Source organism: Onychomys torridus, chromosome 6, assembly GCF_903995425.1.
Source record: "Onychomys torridus chromosome 6, mOncTor1.1, whole genome shotgun sequence".
NCBI classification, from domain to species: domain Eukaryota; kingdom Metazoa; phylum Chordata; class Mammalia; order Rodentia; family Cricetidae; genus Onychomys; species Onychomys torridus.
Genome location: NC_050448.1, coordinates 75,412,933 through 75,429,819, shown reverse-complemented (window position 1 = coordinate 75,429,819; position 16,887 = coordinate 75,412,933). Strand labels below are relative to the sequence as shown.

Here is a 16,887-nt window from a genome sequence, read left to right as displayed (position 1 = left end):
TCTTGCTTTGAAAAGGTATTTTTGCATCCATTAGTGACTCAGCAAATGGATTTGCACACATAGTTGAATTGTGGGGAGCTGGTTTCCATCCCTGTCACTCAGGATTCTGCTCCTGGTTAGCACCAGACACTAACAAACCTTTGCCTTTCACGGTGCTGGGAGAAAGGCCCTCCCTAACCCAATGCATGTTTCTTCCTGTGGCTGATGTTGACAGCGGTTCGACTCCCCTTTTCTACCAATTAGTCCAGGGCTGGAGAAATGGCCCGTCAGTTCAGGGCACAGGCTACAACCATCCGCAGGCCCTCTGTGCTTTTATCTCACCTGCTGTTCTAGTAACTTTGCATGCTTTTGTGTGGCTAAAGCCCCTCATCTTAGCATCAGGTAAGTGGAGAGAGCTAGGTGTGGCCAGACAACCAAAAAGACAGAAGAAACACGTGGGGAAGGCCCTGAGTTCAGCAGCTGCAGCTGACTCCGCCTTTTGACCTCCGAATCTGTGAAAAGAGAGAAACAAAGTTCAGAGCCGCTGCAGGGAAGACGCTGGATGTCCCCTTCTCGTGACAAGAAAGAACATCTGAAAAATCGAGCAATCTGTTTCTAACAAGGGCAGTTTGGTGTTCCTCTCCCCTTCTAGAATCAACTCAGAGGTTCTCCTTTCTGTGGAGCAAGGTCTGTTCTGTGGTCCATTCAGTGAGGACACAGCCAAATGAGAAACTGCACCATTGAAGGCTACTGTGGGAAAAAGCAGCAAACCAAAGGACCCAAGCCAGGGCTTCGATGCTCGACATGCTTTTCCCAATTTCATCTTCTACTGTTTTCTTCCCAGACAATCCAATTTCATGTAGCTATTTCTGTTCTGCCACTCATTAGGTGTGTAACGTCAGTAAGTAACTCAATACACATTTGCTCCAATTTCTTCCTCTACAAAGGAAGCTAAGATAAGAATGGCCCACTTCCCAGGGTTATTATAAGGATTCCCAAGTGACTTAAAACGGTGCCTGGCGTATGGTCACTCAAATGTTAGCTGCAAACACAACCAACACAGTAGACCCACTCAGCCTAACAGCCATTTCTTCCACGACCCTCACAAATATAGTTCTGTAGCTTAATTCTTTCTAAAGTTCCACATCTGGATTTGCTGTTGTTACCAAATATGTCAGTTAAAAACGTAATTATTCAGTAAATTTTTGTTTTTGGCCTTTGTTTTTTTGAGACAGGGGTTTCTTTGTGTAACAGCCCTGACTGTCCTTTGTAGCCCAGGCTGGCCTCGAACTCACAGAGATCTGCCTGCCTCTGGCTCCCAAGTGCTGGGATTTAAAGTCATGCGCCGCTGCCGCCGCCACCACCACCACCACCTTTCAGGAAATACTTTTTAGTACCTATTGCTAGGTTTTATATTTTTTAGAGATTTATTTTATTGTTATGTGTATGTGCTGTAGGTAGCTGCAAGTGTGAGTGCAGCTCCTGAAGAATCTAGAGTGTTGGATCCCCCAGAGCTAGAGTTGCAGGTAGTTGTGAGCTACCCCATGTGGGTGCAGTTGCTGAATTTGGGTGCCCTGTGAGAGTGGTACATGGGGTGAGCATTGCAGCACACCTATAATTCCAGTCTCAGGGGTCACAACCCACAGGTTGACTACTGCTCTAGAGGATCTGGAAGACTGGAGATTTTTGTGTCCTGGTACATATCAGGTAAATTTTAATTGACATACTATTTTCTCTCTAGTAATACATGTGAGAAACGTGGGGAGGCATGCGGTGTGTTTAGGAACAGAGTGCTTGACTAGTACCCCCAGATCCTGGGTTCCATCTCCAGCAGCACTCGGGAGGCAGGAAGCCTGGGAAGCCCACCTGTCACTTTGATGTCCCCTGTGGCTTTGGCAAGGCTGTTCTCGATCATACAGGAGTAGGTGTTGTTGATCGTGACATTGTAGAGCACAGACACAACCTTCATGGTCACATTCTCAGAGTTCAACTCAAAGCTGGTGTTGGAGACTTCTGAGAAGTTGGTTCCTTGGTCAATTTGAGATGCCCAGGCCACTGTGGGCTGGGGGAACCACCGAGGAGCCTCACAGCGCAAAGTCTCTGAACTGGCATTATAGTCCACGTTTATCTCTGGCACACTGAAGGCTGCAGGGTCAAAAGGACAAATGTCAAGGAAAGACAGATTGGACAATCAGCCTTACAGTGCTAGGCCTTAAAAACAACCAGCCGGGTGCTGGTGGCGCACGCTTTTAATCCCAGCACTCAGGAGGCAGAGGCAGGCGGATCTCTGTGAGTTCGAGGCCATCCTGGTCTACAAAGTGAGTTCCAGGACAGGCAGAGCTGTTACACAGAGAAACCCTGTCTTGAAAAAACCAGAAAACCAGTAAAACCAAAAACAAACCCCCAAAACCAGCCACAATCATTTCTATCATTAAGTGACCGAGGGATTCCCCATGGTGATGTTTGTGTGTGGCCCATTATGTTGTGGGCATAAATAAATAATGATTTGCTCAGATCATCACCATACATTGTGTCCCTTCGGCCAGTACAACAAACTCCAGGGGCCCAAGTTTCATGTACATCAGTGTTATGATAGATAATGTTCTCCATGTACAAGGGTCATTAAAAAGTTTTAAAAAGAGAGAGAGATAAGAAAGAGAAAGTCTGGGCGGTGGTGGCGCACACCTTTAATCCCAGCACTCGGAGGGCAGAGGCAGGGGGATCTCTGTGAGCTCGAGGCCAGCCTGGGCTACAGAGCGAGTTCCAGGAAAGGCGCAAAGCTACACAGAGAAACCCTGTCTTGAAAAACCAAAAAAAAAAAAAAAAGTCTATTTATCCCTTAGGATAATAGGGCAACCTCAGAAGGCTTCTGAATTTCATGTTTTAAGACGAAGAGGGGAGAGGAAGAAGAAAGAAACAAACACCATAGCAGATTCACCTACACCCAGGCCTTGTCGCCATGGGGATCTGGGCTTTGCTTGGGTAGAAACTATAGCTCTGATATCTATAACAGATACCTGTGTCTATGATAGAGTGGCAACTGCTGGTTTTATTCTAAGAGATGCTACTCATAAAGCAACATCTGGAGATGAGGACATTCCTTCTCCTCCAGCTGGGCAGAGTGACACAGTGAGTTATGGTCGTGTAGCTTGGTGCTCTTGAGGGACTCCCCGTAGTGGGGGCGGGGCTGTCTCTGACTCTGTTGCCTGCTTTCAGGACATTTCCTCCTACTAGGTCACCTTGTCCAGCCATGATGTGAGGGGGGCTGTGCCTAGTTACGTTTGGTTGATAATCCTGAGAAGCCTTCTCTTTTCTGCAGGGAAATGGAGGAAGAGTTGATCTGGGGGAGGAGAGGGTGGGAGAGTTTAGGAGGAGAGGAGAGAGAGGAATCAATGGAATGCATGAGAAAAGAACAAACAAACAAATATATAAATATGTGTTAAGGGTCTGGGTTTATTACTATGTCAAAATGGTAGTTCACAATTAATACTTTTAAAAATTGTTGTAATGATGATGATGATTTTGATTGTAAGGGTACATGGGCCACAGCACACCTGTGGAGCTTGGAGGATGATTCTTTGGAGTTGGTTCTCCTCTCCAGTCTTTATATGATGTGGTCATTTGAATGAGGATGGCCGCCATAGGCTCATAGTTCAGGTTGGTGGAACTGTTTGAGAAGGACTAGAAGGTGTGGCCTTGTTGGAGGAGGTGTGCCACTGAGGTGGGCTTTGAAGTTTCACATGCTCACACCATTCCAACTTAGAGCTCTCTCTGCCTCATGCTTGGGAATCAGATGTAAGCTCCCAGCTATGGTTCCAGTGCCATGCCTGCTGGCCTGCTGCCATGCTCCCTACTGTGATGGTCATAGACTCGCCCTCTGAAACTGTAAGTCCCAAACAAACTCTTTCTCCCGTAGCTGCCTTGGTCATGGTGTCTGTTCAGAGAAATTGAACAGTCACTAAGACACAGGATCAAACACAGGCTTGAATATCAAGCACCTTTTCCTGCCGAGCCATCTCACCAGGCCCCAGGTAGTCAGTCATTTATTAAGCCATTCAGCTGCTTCTTTGCTCAGGGCTAGGCTGGTGCTGAATGTGTAAGAAAGGAAACCTATCCCTTGCTGTTGTGTGTTTGTTTGTTTGTTTCTGAGACAGTCTCATATAGCCCACTCTGGCCTTGAACTCACCATGGAGCTGCCATAGCAAGGGGGATACAATGTACATGCTTGTAGCATTGTTGGGGACACATTCATAGGAGGGGATGTGGGAAACTAAGTTGTGAGAGTATCCTTTGTGCTAGAAGTATATCTCAGGCATTACTTTATTTGATCATCAAAATAATCCTATGGTTATCTGTTATTATACCTATACTAACACTTTTAAATTTTGGAATTATTTTACTAATTTCTTTCCCTCTTTCTTGTTTTTTGTTTTTCAAGACAGAGTATCTCTGTGTAGCTCTGGCTATCCTGGAGATCCATCTGTAGACCAGACTAACCTGAAACTCAAGATATTCGCCTGCTTCTGCCTCCTGAGTGCTTGGATTAAAGGCATGTGCCACCATTGCCTGTTTATAATTTCTTTAAAAGATGTATTTATTTTTATTTTATTGTATGAGTATTTGTCTGCATGTGTGTATATGCGCCATGTGCATACAGTGCCTGTAGAGGCCAGAAGGCATCAGATCCCCGGAAGCTGGAATTACAGATGGTTGTGAGCTGCCATGGATGCATGTGCATGTTGGGAACAAGGTCCAAGTCCTCTGGAAGAATAGCCAGTGCTCTTAGCCACTGAGCTATCTTTACAAACTGTCCTAATTTACTAATTTTTTAAAGTTAGCTTATAAATAGATTTCATTATGTGAACAATTTTAGATTTACATAAAAGTTTCAAAGACAGTATTCGGTAAGAGAGAATTCCTATAAGTTTCTCACTTATTTTCCTCTAATGTAGTCTCTTAAATAGTCATTGTGCTGTCAAAATTGAGAAACCAGCATTACTGTTAAACTCCAGGCTTTATTTGTATTTTGCCCATTTCCATTAACACTGTTTTTGCTGTTGTTGTTCTAGATTCTCATCTTGTACACCAGCATGTTCTTAATCATTGTATCATCTCAAGTTCTTATGGACTATGCGTTTTCTCAATCTTCCCATGCTTTTTATGGCTCTAACAGTTTTGAGTGCTGGTCAAGTATTATGTAGGATATATGCCTTTCTGTTGGGATATATGGGGCGTTCTTCTCATGATTTGAGTTGGGTTGTGGGTTTTGGAGAGGAAGACCATTCTCCCATCAACATGGCATGCTAGAAGGCACGAGCTCTCCACACCCAATTTTGGATGATGTGAGGCAACATGTGTTAGGTGCCTTTGAAAGTTGACTCCACGTCTCCAGCATACACTGCCTGAGCTGAGTGGGAAAGTTGTCAAATGACACCTCCACCTCCTGGAAGGGGAGAGGGAAGCAAGTTATTTGGAATTTCTGTCTGCACAGAAGGTGTTTCATCTCTTCGTTGTAAGTGTCGAAGTGTGTGCTTTAACCCTGACTCACAGTTTGGCACTGAGTCTCCTTGTCTCACTGTTTTAGGGTTTTCACTGAAGTTCATGCACTTGGTCTTACTGTTGATAGTGCCCACTATTTCCTTCTTAAGATGAAGAAGCCGAGGCTCAGACAGCTTGTGTTGTTAGGGTCTCTGTCCTTATCCAGGTCTGATTGAGGACTATGCATTGTAGTGTTAAATACACACAGGAGGTGTTCAAGAAAGGCCTACAGGGGCTGGAGAGATGGCTCAGCGGTTAAGAGCACTGGCTGTTTTTCCAGAGGACCTGGGTTCACTTCCCAGCACCCACATGGCAGCTCACAACAGTCTGTAATTCCAGTTCCAGGGGACCTGATACCCATAGCAAAACACCAATGTGCATAAAATAAAAATAAATACAGAAAACCCCTGCAACACTGGCTTTGCTCCCTCTTTAAAAAAAATAAACAAGAAAGAAAGGCCTACAAAGACTAGTTTAGACTGGGGAGCACAGGCCGCTTCACGCCCATCCTGCAAGGCCCCTTCCAGCTTCTCCCTGGGGGCTTCTTATCCCTTCCCTCATGTGCATTTGGGTGTGCTCTCTCCCTTCCTCTGAACCCCTCAGTCACTCTCTTTCTACTTCTCTTAAGACGTTGTTTGTTATACTTTATTGTTCCCCCCGGGCAGACCTTCACTTCTGTAGGATCTATACTGGAAGCACTGTGAAAGGAGGGCAACCACTTTTGTTTATTAATCATCTTCCTGTTCTTCATTACATTTATCTGAATCCCTTGTATATAGCTTCGGAAAACATTCATTAGATAGTGTTGACAAGGAAGTGTGAGTTTCACTGGGGCGTAATACTGAGTTTGTATGACAGCGACAGCGTTACTTTGGTTTGCTCCTTTTGGACCTCTCCTAAAATGGCTCACTGTCAGGAGTCTCTGGAGGGACTCATTTCAGGTGTGGGCTTGGGCCTAGTTAGTATAGAAACATCCCAGGACAGGTGGTAGCTTCTCTTAGTAGCAACATCAGGGCCTGCTGTAAAGAGGCATTTATTAGCTAGGAATGGTGTTCCATGTCTTTAATCCCAGTAGCTGGGAGGCAGAGGCAGGCAGATCTCTGTGAGTTCAAGGCTAATCTGATCTACATAGTGAGTTGCAGGGCAGCTAGGGATACAGAGTGAGACCCCAGGGAGACAGAGAGAGTGGCGGGGAGGGGGGAATCTTTGAGAATACACTTAGAAATTCAAAGAGGGTGAGAAACTAGAAGACAATATTTTAAGTCCCAATATTATTATAGTAGATCACTTTTGGAAATTTGTATGGTTGTGGACATAACAACAAGATGGCTGCTACCAGAACTGAGAGAGTTTTAGTCTGATATTGGTCATTTATAAACACATCACGATATTTCATCAGAAACTCATGCCCTTTATTCTCAGCTGTCTTTCGGTCCTCCCTTTCCCTCACCCCGCAGAAGCAACTCACCTCCGGTCTTATCTCGAGGTTTGCATTCCCCAACTCACCTCCGGTCTTATCTCGAGGTTTGCATTCCCCAACTCACCTCCGGTCTTATACTCGAGGTTTGCATTCCCCTTGCCTTTTGAAGTGCGGATGTAACATGTGTAGGTGCCAGCGTCTATGAGTTGCACGTTTTTGAGTCTCAGGGAAGCATTGCCAACCACGACTTGATCAGCAAACACTGCTGTCCGGCCTCTGAACATTTCATGCTGCTGTGAGAAATCATCTTTGCCTTCTTTGAACTCATGGACCAAACCCACGGTACCTTCTTTCAGCCACTGGATGACGATGCCATTGAGCTTGATGTCAGGTTCGAAAGTGCAGCTCAGGATCCCATCCTCTCCGATGTTTCCAGCCGAGGTGAACGTCCTGACAATGATGAAGTGTTTGCCTGCAATTCGGGAAGAACCAATGCCAGTGAAGCCCTGGTACTTGGACAGCTAAGCTCTTCATTAATGCAAGCTGGACAGAGGTGTCCAGATCAATTAGAAGTAGAGAAGGACACAAAAAATTTTTAAAAAGATGACTAGAAAAAGCAGGAAGCCATGTTGCTATCTACAGCAGATCTGCTGCGCATCATAGCTTTTGTAAGAACAATCTACCCAAACCCAGAAAAGCAGCAAGAGGAAAACACATCAGAGTTGAGGGTTAGAACATGAGTATTCAAGTCCTGGCTTTGTTCTTTAATTGCCATGTAACCTTAAATAAGTCACGTGACTCTTCGACTCTTCTGACTCCCAGGAAAACAGAAGTAACAGCCTCTGAGGGGTTACTGAGAAGAACAAATCAAACGGTGTAAACTTGATTTGCAAACAGCAATGCCACAAGTAAGGTATTATTCTTAGCTAGCCAGGAGTGATGCAAAGCTAAACTTCCTGTTAATATTAGTAATTCTGAAGAAAGTTAAATTCTAATGCACTAGGGCTTTCTCTTCCTTGGAATGATGAAGAAACTCAGGCATGGAGAAGGGCAGTAATGAAGAATGGTACTTGGTGATGCTTTGGTCCAAGATAGAAGCCTCCCTCCTCACCTCTTGACTATGGTGGCTTCTCTGTTCTATGGTCTCTCCTTCAGTTGTTTATCCTACAGCCCATCCAGGCTGGGGGTTCTTTGTGCTTGAGGGCGCCCTAGGATGGCTGACTATTTTTAGAGGTTCCCATGAAGGATGTGAAGCTAAGGTGATGGCTGTGGAGCCCAAGAGGATCACGGAGCAGAGACAAGGAACTATGGGGAAGAGACTGTGGAGAGTCTTATCCTAAGCTGAGTTGGCTGCTGAGGCAGTCAAGGCTGCAGTAGGTGCTGCCCAACCTCTGCATATTCTTCACACAAACGCCTGGTTTAAGTGTTTAAGATGGTCCTCACAAGCCTTTCTGAAACACTCACAGACGACACCATGATGGGTCTTGGACGCTTCTCACCAGTACTTTTCAGCTTATTTGTTTTACCACCATGCCTGTCTCCCTCCATCCCACACATTTTCAATGCATTGATCTTGCAATAGCTTTTGTAAAGTACAATTCGAATACACCTGCCACCTAGCCACTAATTTCCCATGGTTACTATGGGCTCTGGAATGAGTTGCAGATTTCCCCCCAGCCTTCAGTGCCAAGCACTGCCTGGCACACAGTGAATGCCTCTTGTTCCTGCCTGGCAGTTTCCTCTCCCACTGTCTCCCTTCATCGTCTGTTTTGTCTGTGTCCAATGGTTTGTTGATTTTCTTTCTTCAATTTAAAGATTCATGAACAAATAGTACATGTTCCTTTTCAAATACAGAAGCAAACATTCTAGCCATAAGGGTGTCCTTGGCACTTCCAGCTCATTAAGGCTTGGGATTGTCTAATTGACTCCAAGACCTTTGTAAAAGAGATGAGGGTAATGAATGGGAAATAGAGCCAAAGACACTAGGCTAGATGGATTTGCATAAAAAAAGAACAGAGGGCTGTGGATAGAAGAATAGGTATAGCTAGAAAAAGAGGCCAAGGAGGCAGGCATGCATACATAGGCTGGGCTGGAAGATGTTTTTGAGGCTTGACAGCGTGGAAGAAAAGGGATTTGGGGAGCAGCTGCCCTGTGTGGCCTTTTGTGTGAGAGATTTGGAAAACTAGGAAAGATGGCCAAAGGAGGTTTGACTGTATGATAGCAAGCACCCCTGTTTCCCACCTTGTATTTTCTTGAACACTGCTTTAAAGGTTCAGGCTTATTTTCAATTATCTTTGTTTATTTGAAGGTCCAGGCTTGCATGGGCTGCATGATCACACTCTGTGCCTTCCCAACCCTGCTCATCTTTCTCCTGTCCAGAGTTTTGGCTCTCCTGTACCCTGCTTACCTACATTCCACTCATATTCAAATCCCTGAGCTTGGCAGTCCTGGGAAACCCTTTTTAGCCTGTCAAAGTAGAGCTGGTAGATAAACCCCACCCATAACTCCTCATTGCACTTTACCATGGTAACTATCTTCTTCCTTGATTCACATCTGGACTTTACACTCATCCACAAGCTTTGTCCGAGGGGGGAATAGTTCCAGTCATAACACAGGTCTCATAGTGTTTACTGCTCTGTCCTACAGAGAAATGATGTTCTACAAGTTCCTAAGTAAACTGGGATAAACACAAATCAAGGCACGGCTTATACAATCTATTGCAAATTTGGGAGGAATGTTAGCCTTAAAAAGATGGCAATAAAAATGCATACAGATTCTCAATGAAACTGGGACTCAGTCAAAGCCCGAGTGAAGGTGACTGTACTTTATAAAGTGTCATTGAAGTTAATCTGGAAAATTACTTTTCAGAAAAAAAAAACCCCACATAATTAGCACAATTATGGAGGAAATGAAATGATAATGACATATCTCAGTTTGGTAATCGTGTTGTGGAATTCATTTTAATATGTTGGCCTTGAGCCCGCAGGTAGAGAATCCACTGACACATCTTCTAGAGAATTTGGTGATTAAAAATAGGCAGCTTCAGTGTGCCTGGGGACCTGCTGCAGCTTCAGGTCATTTGAGTTCCTATTCATGATGTGGCCAATGGGATGAACATAACACGGATTGAATTCTCATCCATAGGAAATAAAGGCCAGTGAGAACTTTAAAAATCACTAACAGGTAGGCTTACTTTGCATCCAGCCAGTAGTCAATAAATACTTGTTTATTACATGCATAAGTGAAGATTCAAGGTGATTAAATGGAACTTAATTTGCAAAAAACAGCATCTGTATTCAAATGTGCAAACACATCCTGGCTCAAAGAACATTATGTCCTGATCCTGGCCTGATGCAACTCTCCAGGCATTCTGACCACCAGAGGCTCCTGACCGACTAGTGTACAATGGAGGAGAGTTCTATGGAGATGGTTAGAAGCTGCAGTCTATGTAGAGACAATTCTTGTGGCTGGCATGGATTTAAATCGTCTCATCGACCTCTAAGGTTGCCCCAAACTCCTCAGAAATTTGGAGGCAGGCATTTACTGAAAATATATGATTAGCTCATGAGGATATCCTAATTTGGTGTCTATGGCTATAATAAAACATGTCCAGAAGCAACTTGGAGGAGGGAGAGGCCATTGGGCTTTCCTTCCACATCATATTCCATGGTTGAGGGAGGCCAGAGCAAGAGCCCAAGGCAGGAACCTGGAGGCAAGAACTGAAGCTGAGACCATAGAGTAACGCTGCTTCCTGGATCACTTGTTCTGCTTGCTCAGCTGCTTTTCTAATATTTTCTAATATTTATTTTTAATGTATATGAGTGTATATGCATGTATACCATATGCATGCATGCCTGGGACCCCAGGAGGCCAGAAGAAGGCATCAGAACTGCTGGAGCTAGAGTTCCAGGTGGTTGTAATGCACTAAGTGGGTTCTGGCAACCAAAGTTGGGCCCTCTGCAAGAGAAGCAAGTGTTCTTAACTGCCGAGCCATATCCCCAGTCCCTCAGCTACCTTTATTACATAGCCCAGGCCCACCTGCCCCTGGATGGCACCACTCACAGTGGGCTGAGCCATCTTAAATCAAGTCGCAATTAAGGAGATGTCTCAGAGACACATCCTCATGCCAATGTGCCCCGGGCAATTCTTCAGTTCAAGTTTCCTCTTTCTAGGTGACCCTGGGGTTATGTCAAGTTGATAGCCAAAGCTGTGATATTGGGGCGATTCCTACCATAGCTCTGGTCACGTGAGGAAAGGGGTGGGAGGCGTCAGAGGCGGGCAAGCTGCTCACAGCTCAATGTCCCAAATTTCACACAGGTGAGTAACATTTCATTGGTTCTTCCCTACAGGAGCAGGGATATTTGGGATTGGGAGTACAGGAAACATGAGGCAAGCATTTCATAGAAAGTGTGGTGGGGGTGGCACTGGATACAACTTAGGAAATGAACTGTCCTTTGACATAATGCAGTCCAGGTCTATACATTCCAATGGCATGGAACACGCTAGATGCTGTTATATAGAGAGGGGCCTGTAGCATCCACTGGAGCGTAGCTGTGCAGACATAGTACATGTCTTAATGATGGAAACACACAGCCTGTTTCCGGGTGGGATAACAACTATGGGCACCATGCTAGCCAAAGAGGAAAGGTGGGTGTGTAGCAGTTGCTCATATGAGAAGACGTTAGGAAAGATACTAGGTCAAGAGAAATAAAGGGAAGATGTAGGGACGTGGCGAGGGAATCACACACACTGTCTGTTCAGCTCCTGGATGTGTGACACTGGACAATATTTCCAAGATCTTTATTAGTGCTTCTATGTATAAAATGAGGATGCGCCCTCATGGGGCCCCTAAGAGGGCTAAATGATGGACTCAATGATGCAATGCAAGTAAAGTGCTTAATAGTGTACCTGACTGACCGTGCTAAACCATAAACCATGGATATTGAAAACATTAACTCCAACAACTTGGAAAGATAGCAGATCAGGGCCTCAGGAGGTAAGAAGGGAACATTGTACTAAATGCTTTACCCTCAGTGGCTCATTTTAAGCCACAAGAGGTAAGAAGGAGCATCAGACCCATTTTATGAATGAGTATAAAGAAGCTCTGAGGTTGGTGACTTGCTTAGTAGCCTGTGTCTAGCTAGTAGGGGGGCCAGGACTAAACCAGTCCTGTCTGGTACTTAGCCCAGGCTTCTTCTGGCATATTTTGCTGATAACTAAGGCCAGACTGAAATAGGTCAAGAGCCAACCCATTATAAAGACATCACCACTTTAAGAATAAAAGCAGTAGGCCTGGGATGTAATTCAGGGACAGAGTGCTTGCCTGGCATGTGTCAGACCCCAGGCTTGATTTGCCCCAACAGTACAGTCCATAAATGTAAAAAATTTAAAATAAAACAACTATAAGAAGTGTAAAGAGCTGTTTTTACAGATGACTGTAATGTTTGGAAATATCAAATAGTTTCCAAACAATTTGTATAATGCTTCCGGTAAGAACAGAGACGTATCCAAGGGTGGAACACTATTAGATGATGTCTTTTGGCTGTCTGTCTTGACTACCCTAGCTTCAAAAGAGATCTTTGTTGGGGTGGCCAGGAAATTGTGTAGTTCCCAAGAGGTGCTAAATGAACTCATTGACAATAGGAACTGCGTATTAATAGTATTCGTGGGGTCAAACTGTGTCAGCCATTTATGCCACCCATGTGTGAGCAGTCTCTAGGTTCTCAAATGGATCTTGCATATTTTAACAGTAAGAAAACTGATTCTGATGAGTTACATTTCCTCCCAAAGAGCATGAAGTTGTTTAATTTGAGACCCACCTGCTTCTGATCCTTAGACTCTTCCACTATGTGGAACTGTTGGAGGTGGCCAGAGAGTGACTAGAGTGTTGGGGAGGGGCGCTTACTCTGGCCAGGGACCTTTCTGCTACATCTCCTTTCTTCCTGAATATCCTTTAGCTAGGGGTTGATTAGAGTCTCTCAGCCTCTCTTCCAAACAATTCACCTTAAGCACAGCTTGTGTTGTATGGGACCCACATTTAGAACTTTTATTTATTTGTTTGATTGTTTATTCTTGCAATGTTGGGGTTTTGCTCATCGGGTAAGTGCTCTGCTACTGAGATCCATCCTCTGCCCGTGGTTTTAGTTTTTTTCCCTTTTATCAGCATGTATTAATTAGTGATACATGATAAGTGTTTCACTATGATCTTCATAATTTTGATCATATTCACCCCTTATCCCCTTCTTGTCCCTCTGCCACTCCCGTGGATCCCTCCAAGACTCTTCCTGCTTTGTCTTTTTTTCCTTCCCTGTGACCCAATAGGCTGAACTAGAGTTTCTTGTATGAGCGTGGGTGAGAGATTAGCTACAGGAGCATAAGTGATTCAGCAGGGGCTCCACCCCTGAGGAAAGAGTCTCCCCTCCCTCAGCAACCATTAAGAAGAGAAGAGAAGAGAAGGGAAGAGAAGAGAAGAGAAGAGAAGAGAAGAGAAGAGAAGAGAAGAGAAGAGAAGGAGAGGGAAGGGGAGGGAAGGGAAGGGAGGGGAGGGAAGGGAAGGGGAGGGAAGGGGAGGGAAGGGAAGGGGAGGGAAGGGGAGGGAAGGGAAGGGGAGGGAAGGGGAGGGAAGGGGAGGGAAGGGAAGGGGAGGGAAGGGGAGGGGAGGGAAGGGGAGGGAAGGGATGGGAGGGAAGGGGAGGGGAAGGAAGGGAAGGGAAGGGAAGAAGGGAAGGGGAGGGGAGGGAAGGAAAGGGAAGGGGAGGGAAGGAGAGGAGAGGAGGAGAGGAGAGGAGAGAACAGAAGAGAACAGAAGAGTACCTAAGATTTGGGGACAGAAAAAGAGATGAAATAACATCAGTCAAGAGAAAGTAAAAAGGAAGACAGATGGCCCCCACTTATGGTGGCTCTGTTTGTGACTATTGGACCCTATGATGGTGCAAAACTGATATGCATTTAGTAAAAAGTATACTTCAGCTTTTGACCTTTTATGTATTCTTGCGGTGGTGAGTGTAGCTCCCAGCTGGCTACATGATCATACAGCCAATGGCCACACCCTACAGTGTGCTGTGTACTAAACATGGTGCTTGAGAGCTTGGGTGTGTTAAATGTCCTGAAATTACAATATTCCCAACACACAATTGGTACATTGGAATGTAGCCACATTATCAAGAACAATCTGTATTAGAATGAAACAGATTAGCAGTTCAGAAACATATCAACACACACGTGCATGGTTGGTTTATGATGATGGAGGCATTAGAGGGAAAATGTGTTTTCAATACATGGTGCTGGGTCTACTGGACAGCCACAGTGAAATACTGAATCTTGACCTGTATGCCATAAAAGCCACTGTAGATGGTTTGTAAGCATACCCGCATGAGGTAAACATTGAATCTTCTAAAAACTTAGAAGATCTTCATGACCTCAAGGAAAGCAAACAATTTTAAAATTGTTTAGATTAAGTTCCACATATGAAGGAAAAGATGGAAGAATTTGTCTGTGTTAAAATGAAGACCATTTGTTGATTGAAATATATGAGTGGAAAGGCAAGCCATAGATTAGGAGAGACCTGGTAACACACTTAGCCAGTTTGCAACCAGAATCTATAAAGAACTCTAAGCCAAAAAGAAAAACAAGGGACTGGCGAGATGGCTCAGGGTTAAGAGTGTATACTGCTCTTTCAGAGAACCTGCATTTGGCTCCCCAACTATGCTGGCAGGTCACAACCGCCAGTCACCCAGTTCTGTGAAGTCTACTTCCCTCTGCTGGCCTCCTTGGGCACTGCATTCATGTGCGTAAACCTGCTCTCAGACACATGTCCACATAACTCAAAGTAAAATTAAAATCTTACAAAACAACAACAACAACAACAACAACAAACAAACAAACAGATAAACTCAATTTTAGAATAAGTAGAATATATATTCGATGATAAGGAAAGTGGGTGTGGGTGCTGATGCCTTGTGTAAACAAATACACGCATAAGAAGTCTTTTTCAGTTCAGACTTTGTGGCTGTTATTTAATAAGCAAACCATGCACTAGAGGAGAGTGATGGAGGGAAGAGGCTGCTGCAGATATAAAGACTAAATCACCAAGTGACAGCTTGGCCACAAACCAGGTTAAAATAAGAATGTTGGCCCTAGCCAGGTGGTTTATGGGAAACAGCCAACAACCCACCTCAGAGAAGACAGCTGCTGTCTTCTTCATCCATCTTTCGTCATAATTAATAACACCCATAATAGATGTTCTAGAGAAGTGTCCTATCAAAAGAGGGACCAGAGGGCTTCATGTAACTGACACGAGCTAACTGCCCTTGAAGAGAGGCTAGTGTGGCATCTGCTTCCTACATGGTACAGTAGTCATGGCCAGTTATCCCTTTCCCTAAGGGCCCTGCTTAGAAAGAGCTAAATCCTAAGGAGATAAATGTCTCAGGCAAAGAGGACACGGCACACAGAGCAAGTGCTCTATTTTGAAGTTTTCTGAGGAGAACCCCTGTCTTCCCACGTGTCACGATGAGTGAGATGTTTGGCACAGATGGGTGCAATGCAGACTGTGATTAGATAGCACATACCTGAAATACCAAAGCCAATGATGAGTACAATTGCTCCAGCCAGGATAATGATGATGTTAATAACACTATGGACAGAGATGAAGAAACAGGAAGTTACTTCTTTGTTCCATCTGACACACTGCCTTACAACCATCCCGTGTAAGACATGCCATGTAAGGCATCTCAAGTTTTTCCCCCACGTAAGCCCTTCCTAGAAATAGGTACCTTAGAAGTCTCAGTGATCCCATCCCCATCCCACTAGAGTCCAGGGATAGGTGAAGAAACTCCCCCCCCTTTTTTTAAAGATTTATTTATTTATTATGAATACAGTGTTCTGTTTGCATGTATCCCTGCAGGTCAGAAGAGGGAGCCAGATCTCATTACAGATGGTTGTGAGCCACCATATGGGTGCTGGGAATTGAACTCAGGACCTCTGGAAGAACAGTCAGTGTTCTTAACCTCTAAGCCATCTCTCCAGCCCCCAGAAACTTCCCTTTTATCTGATGGTGTCATCTCACATTCCTATTTCCAGACCAGAGAAGACCATAATAAACACTGTTGAAGTAAGAACAATGGTAATATCTCTCTGTGTTGCCCAATGGCACTTGAGGAGAATTTGCATCCCGCTCAGCCTTACCCTTAGCAACACTGCCCACCTCCTTGTATAATTTGTTTTCCTTGCTTGATTCTTTCTGTAGTCCCTCGCCTCCACCTGGTCATGCCTTCTCCACTTTGTATGCACTCATACCTGGTCTACCATGCCCTGTAGGTGCTCAGTGACTGCCTTCTGTCCCTTATTTTAAACAAGCTGGTTGAGGATGTACCAATGAAGCACATCTAGGTGCAAACCCAGGGTCCCTATAGCCCTTTAATTCCTGTTCCTACAGACTTATTCTTTATCCTACTATAGCCTGGCTGCAGGATCCCCACCTTCCATCCACCTCTCAGTACAGACCCTGGGTCCCCTTAGCTCTTTCCTATTAACCCACTCATTCTGCCCGTATAGCCCACCTCCATTCCTTTGCACCAGCTGCTGTCCTGCAGAAACACTTTCTACCAGAGAAACCACAATGGTAGGGACTCACCATCCTCTTTGTCCCCCACTCCAACCTCTCTAGATTTGCTCTTAGCCAGCCAGAAGGAGCCCCTCTCCTCACCCCACTTCCACTCCCTGGGGACTCTGCCTCTTGGTGTGGACCCTCTGTCTCCCTAGCCATTTCCTTCTGCCCCTTTTTGCCTTTCCTCTTAGACCATCTCCATTTCTTTGTGTTATCTGCCAACTGACAGAAGCAATCTCTACACGATACTCCTTGGCTACCATACTTTCCTAGAATCTAGAGTGGGCGAGAGCAACCAAAGAACAGAACTACCCACTCAAAGAAAGACCAGATAGCTATACTCCAA

At 44.9% G+C, this 16,887-nt stretch overlaps 1 protein-coding gene across 1 annotated transcript; it reads right to left on the bottom strand.

Annotated features, from left to right (window-relative positions):
• Positions 1 to 366: 366 nt before the first annotated feature.
• Positions 367 to 15,637, bottom strand: Vtcn1 (V-set domain containing T cell activation inhibitor 1). The gene is made up of 4 exons (XM_036191368.1): positions 15,505 to 15,637; positions 7,062 to 7,409; positions 1,846 to 2,124; positions 367 to 491 (listed from the first exon to the last, which is right to left on the bottom strand). The coding sequence occupies exons 1-4, from the start codon at positions 15,635 to 15,637 to the stop codon at positions 367 to 369; spliced, it is 885 nt and encodes a 294-aa protein (XP_036047261.1).
• Between the last annotated feature and the right edge of the window lie 1,250 nt (positions 15,638 to 16,887).